The sequence below is a fragment of the Lampetra fluviatilis genome, unplaced genomic scaffold, assembly GCF_964198595.1.
Source record: "Lampetra fluviatilis unplaced genomic scaffold, kcLamFluv1.1 SCAFFOLD_729, whole genome shotgun sequence".
Lineage (NCBI taxonomy): Eukaryota > Metazoa > Chordata > Hyperoartia > Petromyzontiformes > Petromyzontidae > Lampetra > Lampetra fluviatilis.
In genome coordinates this window covers 22,696-42,573 of record NW_027621558.1, presented here as the reverse complement: position 1 = coordinate 42,573, position 19,878 = coordinate 22,696, and the positions used below count along the sequence as shown (strand labels likewise).

Here is a 19,878-nt window from a genome sequence, read left to right as displayed (position 1 = left end):
TCACTATCACCACCACCACCACCCCCACCATCACCACCACCATCACCACTGCAACACCACCAGCACCACTACACCGCCACCACCATCACCACCATCACCACCCCCCCCCCCACCACCATCATCACCACCATCACCATCATCACCACCACCATCACCATCACCACCACCATCACCACCACCACCACCATCACCACCACCATCACCACCACCATCACCACCACCACCACCACCACCAACACCACCACCACCCCCACCACCACCACCATCACCACCATCACCACCACCAACACCACCCCCACCACCACCACCACCACCACCCCCACCACCACCACCATCACCACCACCATCACCACCACCATCACCACCACCACCACCACCAACACCACCACCACCACCACCCCCACCACCACCATCACCACCACCATCACCACCACCAACACCACCCCCACCACCACCCCCACCACCACCATCACCACCACCATCACCACCACCAACACCACCCCCACCACCACCCCCACCACCACCACCACCCTTACAAGGAAGTCAGGTCCCAGGGTCCCTAGCCGAGCCGGTCTTCAGTCTCCGTCTCCGTAGCACAGCCTGGAGCCGACCAGAGAGCCGCCTTTTATTCTCTCCGCCCCCGGTGCCGCCCCCTTGCCGGAACCTTCCAGGGGGCTCTGGAAAGGGCCCCCACCCCCAACCCCTCACCTGGGCCTCTCTGTGGTCAGGCTCCCTCTCTCTCTGTCCCCTTGTGAAGGTTGGCAACCCCGAGGCTACAGCTGAAAGGGGCCGTCATCCCCCTTAGTGTCGAAGTCTGTTGGAGTTGTGCTCAACGTGTTGCCCCAGAGTAAGCGTCCCCCAGTCTATCACCCGCTACGTCTGTATTGAAGCGGCTGCTCCACCTATGGATACACAGGAGGATGTGTAGCTGAGTGGCTGAGTGGCTGGGTAGCTGAGTGGCTGAGTGGTTGAGTGGCTGAGTAGCTGAGTGGATGAGTGGCTGTGTAGCTGAGTGGCTGAGTGGCTGAGTGGCTGTGTAGCTGAGTGGCTGAGTGGTTGTGTAGCTGAGTGGCTGTGTAGCTGAGTGGCTGAGTGGCTGAAAGGTGGGTAGCTGAGTGGCTGAGTAGCTGAGTGGCTGAGTGGCTGAGTGGCTGAGTAGCTGAGTGGCTGGGTAGCTGAGTAGCTGAGTAGCTGAGTGGCTGAGTGGCTGAGTAGCTGAGTGGCTGGGTAGCTGAGTGGCTGGGTGGCTGAGTGGCTGAGTGGTTGAGTAGCTGAGTGGCTGAGTGGCTGAGTGGCTGTGTAGCTGAGTGGCTGAGTGGCTGAGTAGGTGAGTGGCTGAGTAGCTGAGTGGCTGAGTAGCTGAGTGGCTGAGTGGCTGGGTAGCTGAGTGGCTGAGTGGCTGAGTAGCTGAGTGGCTGAGTAGCTGAGTGGCTGGGTAGCTGAGTGGCTGAGTGGCTGAGTAGCTGAGTGGCTGGGTAGCTGAGTGGCTGGGTAGCTGAGTGGCTGAGTGTATGTGAAGCTGATTGGCTGAGTGACTGAGTAGCTGGGTAGCTGAGTGGCTGTGTAGCTGAGTGGCTGAGTAGCTGAGTGGCTGAGTGGCTATGTAGCTGAGTGGCTGAGTAGCTGAGTGACTGAGTAGCTGAGTAGCTGAGTGGCTGGGTAGCTGAGTGGCTGAGTGGCTGAGTGGCTGAGTGGCTGAGTAGCTGAGTGGCTGGGTAGCTGAGTGGCTGGGTAGCTGAGTGGCTGAGTGTATGTGAAGCTGATTGGCTGAGTGACTGAGTAGCTGGGTAGCTGAGTGGCTGTGTAGCTGAGTGGCTGAGTGGCTGAGTGACTGAGTAGCTGGGTAGCTGAGTGGCTGTGTAGCTGAGTGGCTGAGTGGCTGGGTAGCTGAGTGTCACTCCCCCTCCTTGTCATCCCCGTGAGTGATGACGTAGCACAGGTTTTTGTAGTCCAAGTTGCCGGCAACATCCGGAGGGAAAGCCGAGAACATCTGGTCCACCTGGAGAGACACGTGGGTAGGTGGGTGAGTGGGTAGGTGAGTGGGTGGGTGAGTGGGTGGGTGAGTGGGTGGGTGAGTGGGTGAGTGGGTAGGTGAGTGGGTGGGTGGGTGAGTGAGTGGGTGGGTGGGTGAGTGGGTAGGTGAGTAGGTGGGTGGGTGAGTGAGTGGGTGGGTGAGTGGGTAGGTGAGTGGGTGGGTGAGTGGGTGGGTGAGTGGGTGGGTGAGTGGGTGAGTGGGTAGGTGAGTGGGTGGGTGGGTGAGTGAGTGGGTGGGTGGGTGAGTGGGTAGGTGAGTGGGTGGGTGGGTGAGTGAGTGGGTGGGTGAGTGGGTAGGTGAGTGGGTGGGTGGGTGGGTAGGTGAGTGGGTGGGTGGGTGAGTGAGTGGGTGGGTGAGTGGGTAGGTGAGTGGGTAGGTGAGTGAGTGAGTGGATGGGTGAATGGGTAGGTGAGTGGGTGGGTGGGTGGGTAGGTGAGTGGGTGGGTGGGTGAGTGATTGGGTGGGTGAGTGGGTAGGTGAGTGGGTGGGTGAGTGGGTAGGTGAGTGGGTGAGTGGGTGGGTAGGTGAGTGGGTGGGTGGGTGAGTGAGTGGGTGGGTGAGTGGGTAGGTGAGTGGGTAGGTGAGTGAGTGAGTGGATGGGTGAGTGGGTAGGTGAGTGGGTGGGTGGGTGGGTAGGTGAGTGGGTGGGTGAGTGGGTAGGTGAGTGGGTGGATGGGTGAGTGGGTGGGTGAGTGGGTGGGTGGGTAGGTGAGTGGGTGGGTGGGTAGGTGGGTAGGTGAGTGGGTGGGTGGGTAGGTGAGTGGGTGAGTGGGTGGGTGAGTGGGTGGGTGAGTGGGTGGGTGGGTAGGTGAGTGGGTGGGTGGGTAGGTGGGTGGGTGGGTAGGTGAGTGGGTGGGTGGGTGAGTGGGTGAGTGAGTGAGTGAGTGAGTGGGTGGGTGGGTGGGTGGGTAGGTGAGTGGGTGGGTGGGTAGGTGAGTGGGTGGGTGGGAGGGTGGGTAGGTGGGTAGGTGAGTGGGTGGGTGAGTGGGTGGGTGGGTGAGTGGGTGGGTGAGTGGCTGGGTGGGTAGGTGAGTGGGTGGGTGGGTGAGTGGGTGGGTGGGTGGGTAGGTGAGTGGGTGGGTGAGTGGGTAGGTGGGTAGGTGAGTGGGTGGGTGGGTAGGTGGGTAGGTGAGTGGGTGGGTGGGTGAGTGGGTGGGTGGGTGAGTGGGTGGGTGAGTGGCTGGGTGGGTAGGTGAGTGGGTGGGTGGGTAGGTGAGTGGGTGGGTGGGTGGGTAGGTGGGTAGGTGGGTGGGTAGGTGAGTGGGTGGGTGGGTGGGTGAGTGGGTGAGTGAGTGGGTGAGTGGGTGGGTGGGTGAGTGGGTGAGTGGGTGGGTGGGTAGGTGGGTGGGTAGGTGAGTGGGTGGGTGGGTGGGTGAGTGGGTAGGTGGGTAGGTGAGTGGGTGGGTGGGTAGGTGGGTAGCTAAGTGGGTGGGTGGATGAGTGGGTGGGTGGGTGAGTGGGTGGGTGGGTGGGTAGGTGAGTGGGTGAGTGGGTGGGTGAGTGGGTGGGTGGGTAGGTGAGTGGGTGGGTGAGTGGGTGGGTGAGTGGGTAGGTGAGTGGGTGGGTGGGTGTGTGTGTGTCTGTGTGTGTGTCTGTGTGTGTGTCTGTTTGTCTGTGTGTGTGTGTCTGTGTGTGTGTGTCTGTGTGTGTGTGTCTGTGTGTGTGTGTCTGGGTGTGTCTGTGTGTGTGTCTGTCTGTGTGTGTGCCTGTGTGTGTCTGTGTGTCTGTGTGTGTGTCTGTCTGTGTGTGTGTGTCTGTGTGTGTCTGTGTGTCTGTGTGTGTCTGTGTGTGTGTGTCTGTGTGTGTGTGTCTGTGTGTGTCTGTGTGTGTCTGTGTGTGTGTGTCTGTGTGTGTGTGTCTGTGTGTGTCTGTGTGTGTGTCTGTGTGTGTGTCTGTGTGTGTGTGTCTGTGTGTGTCTGTGTGTGTGTCTGTGTGTGTGTCTGTGTGTGTGTCTGTGTGTGGTCACCTCCTCCTTGGTGAACTTGTCGGCTTGTGTGGTCAGCAAGGTGGCGATGCTGACGTCGCATTGACGTTCACATCGCCAATGGGGGGGGGGGGGGGCAGACACAGCGAGTGAATGAGTGAGATAATTAGTGAGTGAATGAGTGAGTGAATGAGTGAGTGAATGAGCGAGTGAATGAGTGAGCAAGGAATGAGCGAGTGAGTTCATTAGTGAGTGAATTAATAAATGAGTAAATACATGAGTGAGTGAGTGAATGAGCGAGTGAGCGAGCGAGTGAATGGGCGAGTGAATGAGTGAGTGAGTGAATGAATGAGTGAGTGAATGGGCGAGTGAGTGAACGAGAGAGTTAATGAGCGAGTGAATGAGTGAGTGAATGAGCGAGTGAGTGAATGAGTGAATTATTGAGTGAGTGAATGAGGGAATGAGCGAGTGAGTGAATGAACGAGTGAATGAGTGAGTGAATGAGTGAGTGAATGAGTGAGTTAATGAATGAGTGAGTGAATGAGCGAGTGAATGAGTGAGTGAGTGAATGAGTGAGTGAATGAACGAGTGAATGAGTGAGTGAATGAGTGAGTGAATGAATGAGTGAGTGAATCACAATTCCTTCTTGAGAACGCCTTTGGCTTCCGGGTCAAAGACTTTGAAAGCGTTCACAATGGAATCCTCAGGGTCCGTACCTGGACAGAGAGAGACAAGACACTCAGACACTCAGACTAATGATGCAGGGTGGTAGTGCAGGGTGGTAGTGCAGGGTGCAGGGTGGTAGTGCAGGGTGGTAGTGCAGGTGGTAGTGCAGGTGGTGGTGCAGGGTGGTAGTGCAGGGTGGTAGTGCAGGGTGCAGGGTGGTAGTGCAGGGTGGTAGTGCAGGTGGTGGTGCAGGTGGTGGTGCAGGGTGCAGGGTGGTAGTGCAGGTGGTAGTGCAGGTGGTAGTGCAGGGCGGTAGTGCAGGTGGTAGTGCAGGGTGAAGGGTGGTAGTGCAGGTGGTAGTGCAGGGTGGTAGTGCAGGGTGAAGGGTGGTAGTGCAGGTGGTAGTGCAGGTGGTAGTGCAGGGTGGTAGTGCAGGGTGGTAGTGCAGGGTGGTAGTGCAGGGTGAAGGGTGGTAGTGCAGGTGGTAGTGCAGGTGGTAGTGCAGGGTGGTAGTGCAGGTGGTAGTGCAGGGTGCAGGGTGGTAGTGCAGGTGGTAGTGCAGGTGGTAGTGCAGGGCGGTAGTGCAGGGCGGTAGTGCAGGTAGTGCAGGTGGTAGTGCAGGTGGTAGTGCAGGGTGGTAGTGCAGGGTGGTAGTGCAGGGTGGTAGTGCAGGTAGTGCAGGTGGTAGTGCAGGGTGGTAGTGCAGGTGGTAGTGCAGGGTGGTAGTGCAGGGTGGTAGTGCAGGTAGTGCAGGTGGTAGTGCAGGGTGGAAGTGCAGGGTGGTAGTGCAGGGTGGTAGTGCAGGTAGTGCAGGTGGTAGTGCAGGGTGGTAGTGCAGGTGGTAGTGCAGGTAGTGCAGGTGGTAGTGCAGGATAGTAGTGCAGGTGGTAGTGCAGGTGGTAGTGCAGGTGGTAGTGCAGGGTGCAGGGTGGTAGTGCAGGGTGGTAGTGCAGGTGGTAGTGCAGGTAGTAGTGCAGGGTGGTAGTGCAGGGTGCAGGGTGGTAGTGCAGGTGGTAGTGCAGCAGGGTGGTAGTGCAGGGTGGTAGTGCGGGGTGCAGGGTGGTAGTGCAGGGTGGTAGTGCAGGTGGTAGTGCAGGTGGTAGTGCAGGGTGCAGGGTGGTAGTGCAGGGTTGTAGTGCGGGGTGCAGGGTGGTAGTGCAGGGTGGTAGTGCAGGGTGGTAGTTCAGGGTGGTAGTGCAGGTGGTAGTGCAGGGTGCAGGGTGGTAGTGCAGGGTGGTAGTGCAGGTGGTAGTGCAGGGTGGTAGTGCAGGGTGGTAGTGCAGGGTGCAGGGTGGTAGTGCAGGTGGTAGTGCAGCAGGGTGGTAGTGCAGGGTGGTAGTGCGGGGTGCAGGATGGTAGTGCAGGGTGGTAGTGCGGGGTGCAGGGTGGTAGTGCAGGGTGGTAGTGCAGGGGGTGGTAGTGCAGGGGGTGGTAGTCACCCTTGAGCTTCTCCCCAAACATCTGCAGGAAGACGGTGAAGTTGATGGGCCCAGAAGCTTCCTTCAGCATCGACTCCAACTCCTCACTGCGAACATTCACTCGTCCTGGGGGGCGGGGGGGGGTGGGGGGTGGGGGGGTGGGGGGTGGGGGTGTTGGTGGGGGGGGGAGTGGGGGGGTGGGGGGTGAGTGGGTGGGGGGGTGGGGGTGTGGATGGGGGGGGTGAGTGAGTGGGTGGGGGGTGGTTGGGTGGGGTGGGGGGGTGGGGGTGAGTGGGTGGGGGGGCGGGTGGGGGATGAGTGGGTGAGTGGGTGGGGGGGTGGGGGGGGGGTGAGTGAGTGAGTGGGGGGGGGTGGGGGGTGAGTGGGTGGGGGGGCGGGTGGGGGGTGAGTGGGTGGGGGGGTGGTGAGTGAGTGGGGGGGTGGGGATGGGGGTGTGGTGAATGTTGTTGTGGTTGTTGTTGTGGTGGTTGTTGTTGTTGTTACCCATGGCAGCGAACGTCTCCTTCAGGTCGTCTTTGTCTATGAAGCCATCGCGGTTCTGGTCGATGACGGTGAACGCCTTGGGGTGGACATCAACAACAACATCAACAACATCAACAACAACATCAACAACAACAACATCAACATCATCATCAACAATATCAATAACATCAACAACATCAACAACAACATCAACAACATCAACAACAACATCAACAACATCATCAACAACATCAACAACATCAACAACAACAACATCAACAACATCAACAACAACATCAACATCAACATCATCATCAACAACATCATCAACAACATCAACAACATCAACAACATCATCAACAACATCAACAACATCAACAACAACAACATCAACAACATCAACAACAACATCAACATCATCATCAACAACATCAACAACATCATCACCATCACCATCAACACCAGCATCACCAACACTACCATCACCACCATCACTACCATCACCACTACCACAATTAGCACCATCTCTACCATCACCACCATCACCACTAGCACCATCAACACCATCACTACTATGGATGGGTGAGTGAGTGGGTGAGTGAGTGAGTGGGTGAGTGAGTGGGTGAGTGAGTGGGTGAGTGAGTGAGTGAGCAAACGAGTGGGTGGGTGGGTAAGTGAGCGGGTGAACGAGTGAGTGGGTGAGTGGGTGAGTGGGTGGGTGAGTGGCTGAGTGGGTGGGTGAGTGGCTGAGTGAGTGAATGGGTGAGTGGGTGAGTGAGTGGGTGAGTGAGTGAGTGAGTGGGTGAGTGTGTGAGTGAGTGGGTGAGTGGGTGAGTGAGTGGGTGGGTGAGTGGATAAGTGAGTGAGTGGGTGAGTGAGTGGGTGGGTGGGTGAGTGGGTGAGTGAGTGAGTGGGTGAGTGAGTGAGTGGGTGAGTGATTGGGTGGGTGAGTGAGTGGGTGAGTGAGTGAGTGGGTGGGTGAGTGGGTGAGTGAGTGAGTGGGTGAGTGAGTGAGTGGGTGAGTGATTGGGTGGGTGAGTGAGTGGGTGAGTGATTGGGTGGGTGAGTGAATGGGTGAGTGGGTGAGTGAGTGGGTGGGTGGGTGGGTGAGTGGGTGAGTGAGTGAGTGAGTGGGTGAGTGAGTGAGTGGGTGAGTGATTGGGTGGGTGAGTGAGTGGGTGAGCGAGTGGCTGAGTGGGTGAGTGAGTAGGTGAGTAGCTGAGTGGGTGAGTGAGTGAGTGGGTGAGTGAGTGAGTGAGTGGGTGAGTGTGTGAGTGAGTGGGTGAGTGGGTGAGTGAGTGGGTGAGTGAGTGGGTGGGTGAGTGGGTGAGTGGATAAGTGAGTGAGTGGGTGAGTGAGTGGGTGGGTGGGTGAGTGGGTGAGTGAGTGGGTGGGTGAGTGAGTGGGTGAGCGAGTGGCTGAGTGGGTGAGTGAGTAGGTGAGTAGCTGAGTGGGTGAGTGAGTGGATAAGTGAGTGAGTGGGTGAGTGAGTGGGTGGGTGAGTGGGTGAGTGAGTGAGTGAGTGGGTGAGTGAGTGAGTGGGTGAGTGAGTGGGTGGGTGAGTGAGTGGGTGAGCGAGTGGCTGAGTGGGTGAGCGAGTGGCTGAGTGGGTGAGTGAGTGGGTGAGTGAGTGGGTGAGCGAGTGGCTGAGTGGGTGAGTGAGTAGGTGAGTAGCTGAGTGGGTGAGTGAGTGGGTGGGTGAGTGGGTGAGCGAGTGGCTGAGTGGGTGAGTGAGTAGGTGAGTAGCTGAGTGGGTGAGTGAGTGGGTGAGTGAGTGGGTGAGCGAGTGGCTGAGTGGGTGAGTGAGTAGGTGAGTAGCTGAGTGGGTGAGTGAGTGGGTGAGCGCGTGGCTGAGTGAGTGGGTGAGTGGGTGAGTGGGTGAGTGAGTGGGTGAGCGAGTGGCTGAGTGGGTGAGCGAGTGGCTGAGTGGGTGAGTGAGTGGGTGAGTGAGTGGGTGAGCGAGTGGCTGAGTGGGTGAGTGAGTAGGTGAGTAGCTGAGTAGGTGAGTGAGTGGGTGGGTGAGTGGGTGAGCGAGTGGCTGAGTGGGTGAGTGAGTAGGTGAGTAGCTGAGTGGAGTGAGTGAGTGGGTGAGTGAGTGGGTGAGCGAGTGGCTGAGTGGGTGAGTGAGTAGGTGAGTAGCTGAGTGGGTGAGTGAGTGAGTGGGTGAGCGCGTGGCTGAGTGGGTGAGTGAGTGGGTGAGTGGGTGAGTGAGTGTGTGAGCGCCTCACCTCCTTAAACTCCTGGATCTGTGTTTGGTCGAACATGGAAAAGACATTCGAGTGGCCTCCCTCCTGCTGCTTCTTCTTCGCTTTCTTGGACGCCTGTGGGGACACAGAGAGACACGGGGAGACACGGGGAGACACGGGGACACGGGGAGACACGGAGACACGGGGTCACAGAAAGACACGGAGACACGAGGACACGGAGAGACACGGAGACACAGGAAGAGAGACACGAAGAGACACGGAGACACGGGGAGACACTGAGACACGGGGACACGGAGAGACACGGAGAGACACGGGGACACGGCGAGACACGGGGAGAGAGACACGGGGAGACACGGGGACACGAGGAGACACGGCGAGACACGGGGAGAGAGACACGGGGAGACACGGAACACGGGGAGACACGGGGAGACACGGGGACACGGGGACACAGGGAGAGAGACACGGGGACACGGGGAGGGAGACACGGGGAGACGGGGAGGCACGGGGAGACACGGAGACACGGGGACACGGAGAGACACAGGGAGACACGGGGAGACACGGGGACACAGGGAGACACGGGGAGACACGGAGAGAGAGACACGAAGAGACACGGGGAGACACGGGGAGACACGGAGACACGGGGACACGGAGAGACACAGGGAGACACGGGGAGACACGGGGAGACACGGAGATACAGGGAGACACGGGGAGACACGGAGAGAGAGACACGAAGAGACACGGGGAGACACGGGGAGACACGGGGACACGGAGACACGGGGAGACACGGAGACACGAGGAGAGAGACAAGGAGAGACGGGGAGACACGGGGAGACACGGGGAGAAAGACACGGGGACACGGAGACACGGAGACACGGGGAGACGGGGCACGGGGAGACGAGGAGACACGGGGAGACACGGGGACACGGGGAGACACGGGGAGACACGGGGAGAGAGACACGGGGACATGGAGACACACGGAGACACGGTGCTAGCGATGTTGACTACACCACCACTCCACTAGCTACTCATTTGAGGCTGAGTCGACCTAGGGGAGGCCCAGGACCGGTTCAGAGAATCGTCACTGGCGGTGTTGGCCGTGAGCGGGAATCGAACCCAGGTAGCCAGGTTCGTAGCGCAGCGTAGCGCTAACCACTACACCCACCGCTCCCCACACACACACAGACACACACACTCACCCACACACACACTCACCCACACACACACTCACCCACACACACACTCATCCACCCACACACACACTCACATACACACTCACCCACACACACACCCATCCATCCACACACTCACCCACACACACACTCACCCACCTACACATTAACCCACACACTCACACTCACCCATCCACACACTCACCCACCCCACACACTCACCCACCTACACACTCACCCACCTACACACTAACCCACACACTCACACTCACCCACACACTCACTCCCCCACCCACACACTCACTCCCCCACCCACACACTCACCCACACACTCACACTCACCCACACACTCACTCCCCCACCCAGACACTCACTCACCCACACACTCACCCACCCACACACTCACCCACTCACTCACACACTAACCCACCCACACACTCACCCACACAATCACCAACACACTCACCCACACAGTCACCCACACACTCACCCACTCACCCACCCACCCACTCACTCACCCAAACACTCACCCACTCACTCACCCACCCACACACTCACCCACCCACACACTCACCCACACACCCACCCACACACTCACCCACCCACTAACTCACCCACACACTCACCCACACACTCACCCACTCACTCACACACTCACCCATTCACTCACTCACCCACCCACACACTCACTCACCCACTCACCCACTCACTCACTCACTCACCCACCCACTCACTCACTCACTCACCCACTCACCCACACACTCACCCACACACCCACCCACCCACTCACCCACCCACTCACCCACCCACCCACTCACCCACCCACTCACCCACACACTCACCCACCCACTCACTCACCCACCCACTCACCCACACACTCACCCACCCACTCACCCACACACTCACCCACCCACCCACTCACCCACTCACTCACTCACCCACTCACTCACCCACTCACCCACTCACCCACCCACACACTCACCCACCCACACACTCACTCACACACCCACCCACACACTCACTCACCCACCCACTCACCCACACACTCACCCACCCACCCACCCACACACTCACCCACACACTCACCCACTCACACACCCACCCACACACTCACTCACCCACTCACCCACCCACCCACCCACACACTCACTCACCCACCCACTCACCCACACACTCACCCACACACTCACCCACCCACCCACCCACCCACACACTCACCCACCCACACACTCACTCACCCACTCACCCACCCACACACTCACCCACACACTCACCCACTCACCCACACACTCACCCACCCACCCACCCACACACTCACCCACCCACACACTCACCCACTCACCCACCCACACACTCACCCACACACACACCCACACACTCACCCACCCACACACTCACCCACCCACTCACCCACCCACCCACCCACACATTCACCCACTCACTCACCCACACACTCACTCACCCACACACTCACCCACACACTCACCCACTCACCCACTCACCCACCCACACACACACCCACTCACCCACACACTCACCCACTCACCCACCCACACACTCACCCACACACACACCCACACACTCACCCACCCACACACTCACCCACCCACTCACCCACCCACCCACCCACACATTCACCCACTCACTCACCCACACACTCACTCACCCACACACTCACCCACACACTCACCCACTCACCCACTCACCCACACACTCACCCACACACTCACCCACTCACCCACTCACCCACACACTCACCCACACACTCACCCACTCACACACTCACCCACTCACACACTCACCCACACACACACCCACACACTCACCCACTCACTCACCCATCCACACACACACCCACACACTCACCCACTCACTCACCCACCCACACACTCACCCACACACTCACCCACTCACCCACTCACCCACACACTCACCCACACACTCACCCACTCACTCACCCACCCACCCACACACTCACCCACACACTCACCCACCCACACACTCACCCACTCACTCACTCACCCACTCACTCACTCACCCACCCACTCACTCACTCACCCACACACTCACCCACACACTCACCCACACACTCACCCACTCACTCACTCACCCACCCACTCACCCACTCACTCACCCACACACTCACCATGACACAAACTCGTCTTGACAGTCAGAGGCGTCGTCTTAGACACTGCTGGTGCTAGTGGGGGGGTGGGCTGGGTCGCCAGGCTTTATCAGGTGGTGGGTGGTGGTGGGGGGGGGGTTGGTGGGGGGGTGGTGGGGGGGTGGGGGGGGGAGACAAAGGCGGACAAGAATGTCCCGCTATGGAGTTGTTCGATTGTTAGACTGAGACAGCTGGCGAAGGAGGGGGGGGAGGTGCCGATGTCGCTACCCCCCCCTTCCATCGTGACCCCAGGCCGTCAGTCACTCAGTCAGTCAGTCACTCAGTCAGTCACTCAGTCACTCAGTTAGTCAGTCAGTTACTCACTCAGTCAGTCACTCAGTCAGTCAGTCACTCAGTCAGTCACTCAGTCACTCAGTTAGTCAGTCAGTTACTCACTCAGTCAGTCACTCAGTCAGTCAGTCACTCAGTCAGTCACTCAGTCACTCAGTTAGTCAGTCAGTTACTCACTCAGTCAGTCACTCAGTTACTCAGTCACTCAGTCAGTCAGTCACTCGGTCAGTTAGTCAGTCAGTCACTCAGTCAGTCAGTCACTCAGTCAGTCACTCAGTCACTCAGTTAGTCAGTCAGTTACTCACTCAGTCAGTCACTCAGTCAGTCAGTCACTCAGTCAGTCACTCAGACACTCAGTTAGTCAGTCAGTTACTCACTCAGTCAGTCACTCAGTTACTCAGTCACTCAGTCAGTCAGTCACTCGGTCAGTTAGTCAGTCAGTCACTCAGTCAGTCAGTCACTCAGTCAGTCACTCAGTCACTCAGTCAGTCAGTCAGTCAGTTACTCACTCAGTCACTCAGTCAGTCACTCAGTCAATCAGTCAGTCACTCAGCCAGTGACTCACTCAGTCACTCAGTCAGTCAGTCACTCAGTCAGTCAGTCAGTCACTCACTCAGTCACTCAGTCAGTCAGTCACTCAGTCACTCACTCAGTCAGTCACTCAGTCAGTCACTCAGTCAATCAGTCAGTCAGTCACTCAGCCAGTCACTCACTCAGTCAGTCAGTCACTCAGTCACTCACTCACTCACTCAGTCATTCAGTCAGTTACTCAGTCACTCAGTCAGTCAGTCACTCGGTCAGTTAGTCAGTCAGTCACTCAGTCAGTCAGTCAGTCAGTCAGTCAGTCACTCAGTCAGTCACACAGTCACTCAGCCAGTCACTCAGTCAGTCAGTCACTCAGTCACTCACTCAGTCAGTCACTCAGTCAGTCACTCAGTCAATCAGTCAGTCAGTCACTCAGTCAGTCACTCACTCAGTCACTCAGTCAGTCAGTCACTCAGTCAGTCAGTCACTCAGTCAGTCAGTCAGTCAGTCAGTCAGTCACTCAGTCACTCAGTCAGTCAGTCACTCAGTCACTCACTCAGTCAGTCACTTAGTCAGTCACTCAGTCAATCAGTCAGTCAGTCACTCAGCCAGTCACTCACTCAGTCACTCAGTCAGTCACTCAGTCAGTCAGTCACTCAGTCAGTCAGTCAGTCAGTCACTCACTCAGTCACTCAGTCACTCACTCAGTCACTCAGCCAGTCACTCAATCAGTCAGTCACTCACTCCCTCACTCAGTCACTCATTCAGTCAGTCAGTCAGTCAGTCACTCACTCACTCACTAACTCACTCAGTCAGTCAGTCACTCACTCACTCACTCAGTCACTCGCTCAGTCATTCGCTCAGTCAGTGACTCGGGCAGTCAGTCAGTCACTCTGTCGTTCGCCCACCCACTCAGTCACTTGCTCATTCACTCGCTCCCTCGCTCAGCCAGTCAGTCACTCGGTCAGTCACTCAGTCATTCACCCACTCACTCACTCACCCACCCACAGAGACCCACACTCACAGAGACCCACACAAAGACCCACCCACACAGAGACCCACACAGAGACCCACACAGAGACCCACAGAGACCCACAGAGACTCACACAGAGACTCACACAGAGACCCACAGAGACCCACACAGAGACCCACACAGAGACCCACACAGAGACCCACAGAGACCCACACAGACCCACACAGAAACCCACACAGAGACCCACACAGAGACCCACACAGAGACCCACAGAGACCCACACAGAGACCCACACAGAGACCCACACAGAGACCCACAGAGACCCACACAGAGACCCACAGAGACCCACAGAGACTCACACAGAGACTCACACAGAGACCCACAGAGACCCACACAGATACCCACACAGAGACCCACACAGAGACCCACAGAGACCCACAGAGACTCACACAGAGACTCACACAGAGACCCACAGAGACCCACACAGAGACCCACACAGAGACCCACAAAGACCCACACAGACCCACACAGAAACCCACACAGAGACCCACACAGAGACCCACACAGAGACCCACAGAGACCCACACAGAGACCCACACAGAGACCCACAGAGACCCACACAGAGACCCACAGAGACCCACACAGACCCACACAGAGACCCACACAAAGACCCACACCCACAGAGACCCACAGAAACCCACACAGAGACCCACACAGAGACCCACACAGAGATACCCACAGAGACCCACAGAGACCCACACAGAGACCCACACAGAGACCTACACAGATACCCACACCCACAGAGACCCACAGAGACCCACACAGAGACCCACACAGAGACCCACAGAGACCCACACAGAGACCCACACAGAGACCCACACAGAGACCCACACAGAGACTCACACAGAGACCCACAGAGACCCACACAGAGACTCACACAGAAACCCACAGAGACTCACACAGAGACCCACAGAGACCCACACAGAGACCCACAGAGACCCACACAAAGACCCACACAGAGACCCACACAGAGACCTACACAGAGACCCACAGAGACCCACACAGAGACCCACATAGAGACCCACAGAGACGCACAAAGAGACCCACAGAGACCCACACAGAGACCCATACAGAGACCCACACAGAGACCCACAGAGACCCACACAGAGACTCACACAGAGACCCACAGAGACTCACACAGAGACCCACAGAGACCCACACAGAGACCCACACAGAGACCCACAGAGACCCACACAGAGACCCACACAGAGACCCACACACAGAGACCCACACAGAGACCCACAGAGACCCACACAGAGACCCACAGAGACCCACACAGAGACCCACACAGAGACCCACACACAGAGACCCACACAGAGACCCACTGAGACCCACACAGAGACCCACACAGAGACCCACACAGAGACCCACAGAGACCCACACAGAGACCCACACAGAGACCTACACACAGAGACCCACACAGAGACCCACACAGAGACCCACACACAGAGACCCACACAGAGACCCACACAGAGACCCACACAGAGACCCACACAGAGACCCACACAGAGACCCACAGAGACCCACACAGAGACCCACAGAGACCCACACAGAGACCCACACAGAGACCCACACACAGAGACCCACACAGAGACCCACAGAGACCCACACAGAGACCCACACAGAGACCCACACAGAGACCCACACACAGAGACCCACACAGAGACCCACAGAGACCCACACAGAGACCCACACAGAGACCCACACACAGAGACCCACACAGAGACCCACACAGAGACCCACACAGAGACCCACACAGAGACCCACACAGAGACCCACACTAAAACTAAACGATGTTTAACGTCACCAGGTGTTCAGTAAGTGACCTGGACATCACCAAATGATCGCAGCTCAGCCACGTGATGCTGATATCAGCACCACGTGGTCATCCACAGCGGCAGTCACAGTCTCTAGACGCAGCGTGGTGATGATGATGGTGAATGTGGAGGCAGAGACACCCAGAGACCAGCACGGGGAGAGAGACGCAGACTCCACATTTACAGCAGCAGCAGGCATCGTCAGGGATCGAACCCACGACCTCCGTTATACCAGGCGAGGTAGTCAACATCTCATAGCCACCGTGATGATGAGAGAGACACAGACCTCCTGTAGACCAGGCGAGGTAGTCAACATCTCATAGCCACCGTGATGATGAGAGAGACACAGACCTCCTGTAGACCAGGCGAGGTAGTCAACATCTCATAGCCACCGTGATGATGATGATGAATGAGAGAGACACAGACCTCCTGTAGACCAGGCGAGGTAGTCAACATCTCATAGCCGCCGTGATGATGATGAGAGAGAGACACAGACCTCCTGTAGACCAGGCGAGGTAGTCAACATCTCCTCGCCACCGTGATGATGATGATAGAGACACAGACCACCTGTGGACCAGGCGAGGTAGTCAACATCTCATAGCCACCGTGATGATGATGATGAGAAAGAGACACAGACCTCCTGTAGACCAGGCGAGGTAGTCAACATCTCATAGCCACCGTGATGATGATGATGATGATAGAGACACAGACCACCTGTAGACCAGGCGAGGTAGTCAACATCTCATAGCCACCGTGGTGATGATGAGAGAGACACAGACCTCCTGTATACCAGGCGAGGTAGTCAACATCTCATAGCCACCGTGGTGATGATGATGATGATAGAGACACAGACCACCTGTAGACCAGGCGAGGTAGTCAACATCTCATAGCCACCGTGGTGATGATGAGAGAGATACAGACCTCCTGTGGACCAGGCGAGGTAGTCAACATCTCATAGCCACCGTGGTGATGATGATGAGAGAGACACAGACCTCCTGTGGACCAGGCGAGGTAGTCAACATCTCATAGCCACCGTGGTGATGATGATGAGAGAGACAAAGACTCTAAATATACAGCAGCAGGAGGTCAGGGATTGAACCCACGACCTCCTGCATAGCAGAGCGAGGCAGTGAGCTCAACTGCAGCCTGAGATGTCACTGATTATAGCAGTGGCCGTGAGTGATGTCTTGGTGGGCCTTGTGTCTCCGCCTCCTCCTACTCCATGTGTGAGACGGGGGTCAAGAGTTGACCTCTGCAGAGGGCATGCGTGACACACATACACACGTACACACATATATACACACACACATATATACACACACACGTACACACACACACATACACACGTACACACATACACACGTACACACATACATACACACATACACACACACATACACACATACACACACACATACACACATACATACACACACATACACACGTACACACATATATACACACACACGTACACACACACACATACACACGTACACACATACACACGTACACACATACACACGTACACACATACATACACACATACACACACACATACACACATACACACACACATACACACACACACACACGTACACACATACACACACACGTACACACATACACACACATACACACATACATACACATACACACACACATACACACACACATACACACGTACACACACACACACGTACACACATACACACACACGTACACACATACACACACACATACACACACACACAAACACACATACACACATACACACACACATACACACATACACACACATGCACATACACACGTACTCACACATACACACACACACATACACAAATACACACACACACATACACACACATACACACACATACACACACATACACACATACACACACATGCACATACACACGTACTCACACATACACACACACACATACACACACACACATGTACACACATACATACACACACACACACATACACACACATACACACGCATACACACACATACACACATACACACACACACACATACACACATATACATACACACACATACATACACACACACATACACACACATACAACAACAACAACAACCGCCATTCGCCACTAAGTGGCGGTGACGTCACCACGACGCTTGTGCCAGGCCATGTGCACCTTGAGGCCACGTGAAGTGTCGAACGCCCGCTGGCAGGAGGTCACGGGGCAGACCCAGGTGCCACGGGTCGACTGACCGAGATGACCGAGATGACTGGCTGATGCACCACCTGTGCCCCCTACTGTGCCAACTTGCTGTGCTTTAGCCACCCGGCGCTCCGCTCGTTGTTGTGAGCGTCGCTCCTCCGCCCTCCGTTGTTGTTGGAGGGCGACTGCCTCCAACTGCCCAGTAGCGTCCTTCACGAGCCTCCTCCACTGAGGCCGATCTTGACACCGCTGGTACCAGTCATCGGCAAGTCCACTCAGCTCCACGTCCTCCTGTACCACATCACTCCATCTCTTCTCTAGCCCGTGCCGCGCCCGTTTAGCCCCCTCGATCCGGCCGAACAAAAGCTGTTTAGGCATGCGGTGGCTGGGCATGCGGGCTACATGACCCAGCCAACGCAGCCTTGCCTGCCGGAGGAGCTCACTGATGGGACTTTGCCCAGATCTTTCAAGGACTTGTGAGCTCCTCACACAATCCAGCCTGGTCAAACCCAGGATGGATCGTAGGCAGGCCAGCCTAAATGTTTCCAACCGGCGAAGATGCTCCACTAGGGGGGTCCACGTTTCGCAAGCGTAGAGAAGGGAGGGAATGACCGTGGCCGAGAAGACCTGAAGCTTCGTGCGGAGCGACAGACCAGGTAGCTTCCACACAGCGTTACGCAACCGATGAAAAGATATTGCCGCTCGACTGATTCGGAGTGAGACCTCTGCTGATAAACTGGAGCTGGTCATGAGCACACTGCCCAGGTATGGGAAACTCTCTACTCTCTCCACAACTGCCCCATCACCGATTGGGAGTTGTGGGGGCGGAGTGCCCGATGGTACAAAATACCCAGGCAGGTGCTTAGTTTTGGTGGGGCTGATGGTAAGGCCCCACCTCTTAGTGGCACACTCCAGCCTCAGCAGCAGCGTCTCCAACTCCTCTTCTGAATGAGCAGCTATTACCAAATCATCGGCATACATAACGTGGTTGACCAATAGGGAGCCATCCCTTGATCGCACCCGGGCGTCGATCAGCCTCCCATTATATCTGTACCAAATGGTAATTCCCCCGGTACAGCTATTGAAGGCTTCACGAACTACGCAGTCGAAATAGATGTTAAATAATGTGGGAGCCAGAGGACATCCCTGTCGCACCCCAAGGTGTACAGGGAAAGGCTCCGACTCCCGGCCACGTAGTTTTACCCGGGCCCGCTCACCATCATGAAGGTCCTTAATGATCGTGAGCAGAGGGTCAGGGACTCCGAAAGCACGAAGAACAACCCAGAGCCCAGTCCTACTGATGGTATCATAGGCCTTGACCAGGTCAATAAAGCAGAGATGTAGGTCTTTTTGGAATTCCCTACACCTCTGCTGTAGCAGACGGACAGAAAATATGGCATCTGTGCAGGACCGCCCTTTCCTGAAACCACATTGGGGCTCCGCAAGCCTCTCCTCAGCATGCCTAGCAAGGCGATGTTGAATAATCCTTGCCAGGACCTTACCCGGCACACTGAGGAGTGAGATGCCCCTGTAGTTGTTACAGTCTGTGCGGTCCCCCTTCTTAAAGAGGGGGACCACCAGGGCATCCTTCCAGTCCTGCGGAACCCGTCCAGTGGTCCAGACTGTTGTTATGATGTCATATAGGGCAGTCTGTGCACAAACGCCACCCTCCCTCAGCATTTCGCCTGGGAGATCATCTCTGCCCGGTGCCTTCCCTGGTCTCAGACTCCGGATCGCCCTCAGTACTTCCTCAACAGCCGGTACCTCAGCCAGCCACTCACAGGGGGTGACCTCTTCCAATATTTGAGGCACCGCAGCCTCAGCAGGGTTATCCCCACTTTGTGCCATGATGTTTTCCTGGCTGAGAGATTTTCCCTCCCCCAGGACCTCACAGAAATGCTCAGCAAATCTGCAAACCTGTTCCTGGGGGTCGGAGATTGGATCACCGTT

At 56.7% G+C, this 19,878-nt stretch overlaps 1 protein-coding gene across 1 annotated transcript; it reads right to left on the bottom strand.

Annotated features, from left to right (window-relative positions):
- Nucleotides 1-820: 820 nt before the first annotated feature.
- Nucleotides 821-12,099, bottom strand: LOC144955410 (myosin regulatory light chain 11-like). Its single transcript, XM_078885637.1, has 7 exons — nucleotides 12,049-12,099; nucleotides 8,755-8,847; nucleotides 6,548-6,623; nucleotides 6,065-6,169; nucleotides 4,597-4,675; nucleotides 4,002-4,050; nucleotides 821-1,999 (listed from the first exon to the last, which is right to left on the bottom strand). Exons 1-7 carry the CDS (start codon nucleotides 12,049-12,051, stop codon nucleotides 1,895-1,897), a joined length of 510 nt encoding a protein of 169 aa, XP_078741763.1. The 5' UTR covers nucleotides 12,052-12,099; the 3' UTR covers nucleotides 821-1,894.
- Between the last annotated feature and the right edge of the window lie 7,779 nt (nucleotides 12,100-19,878).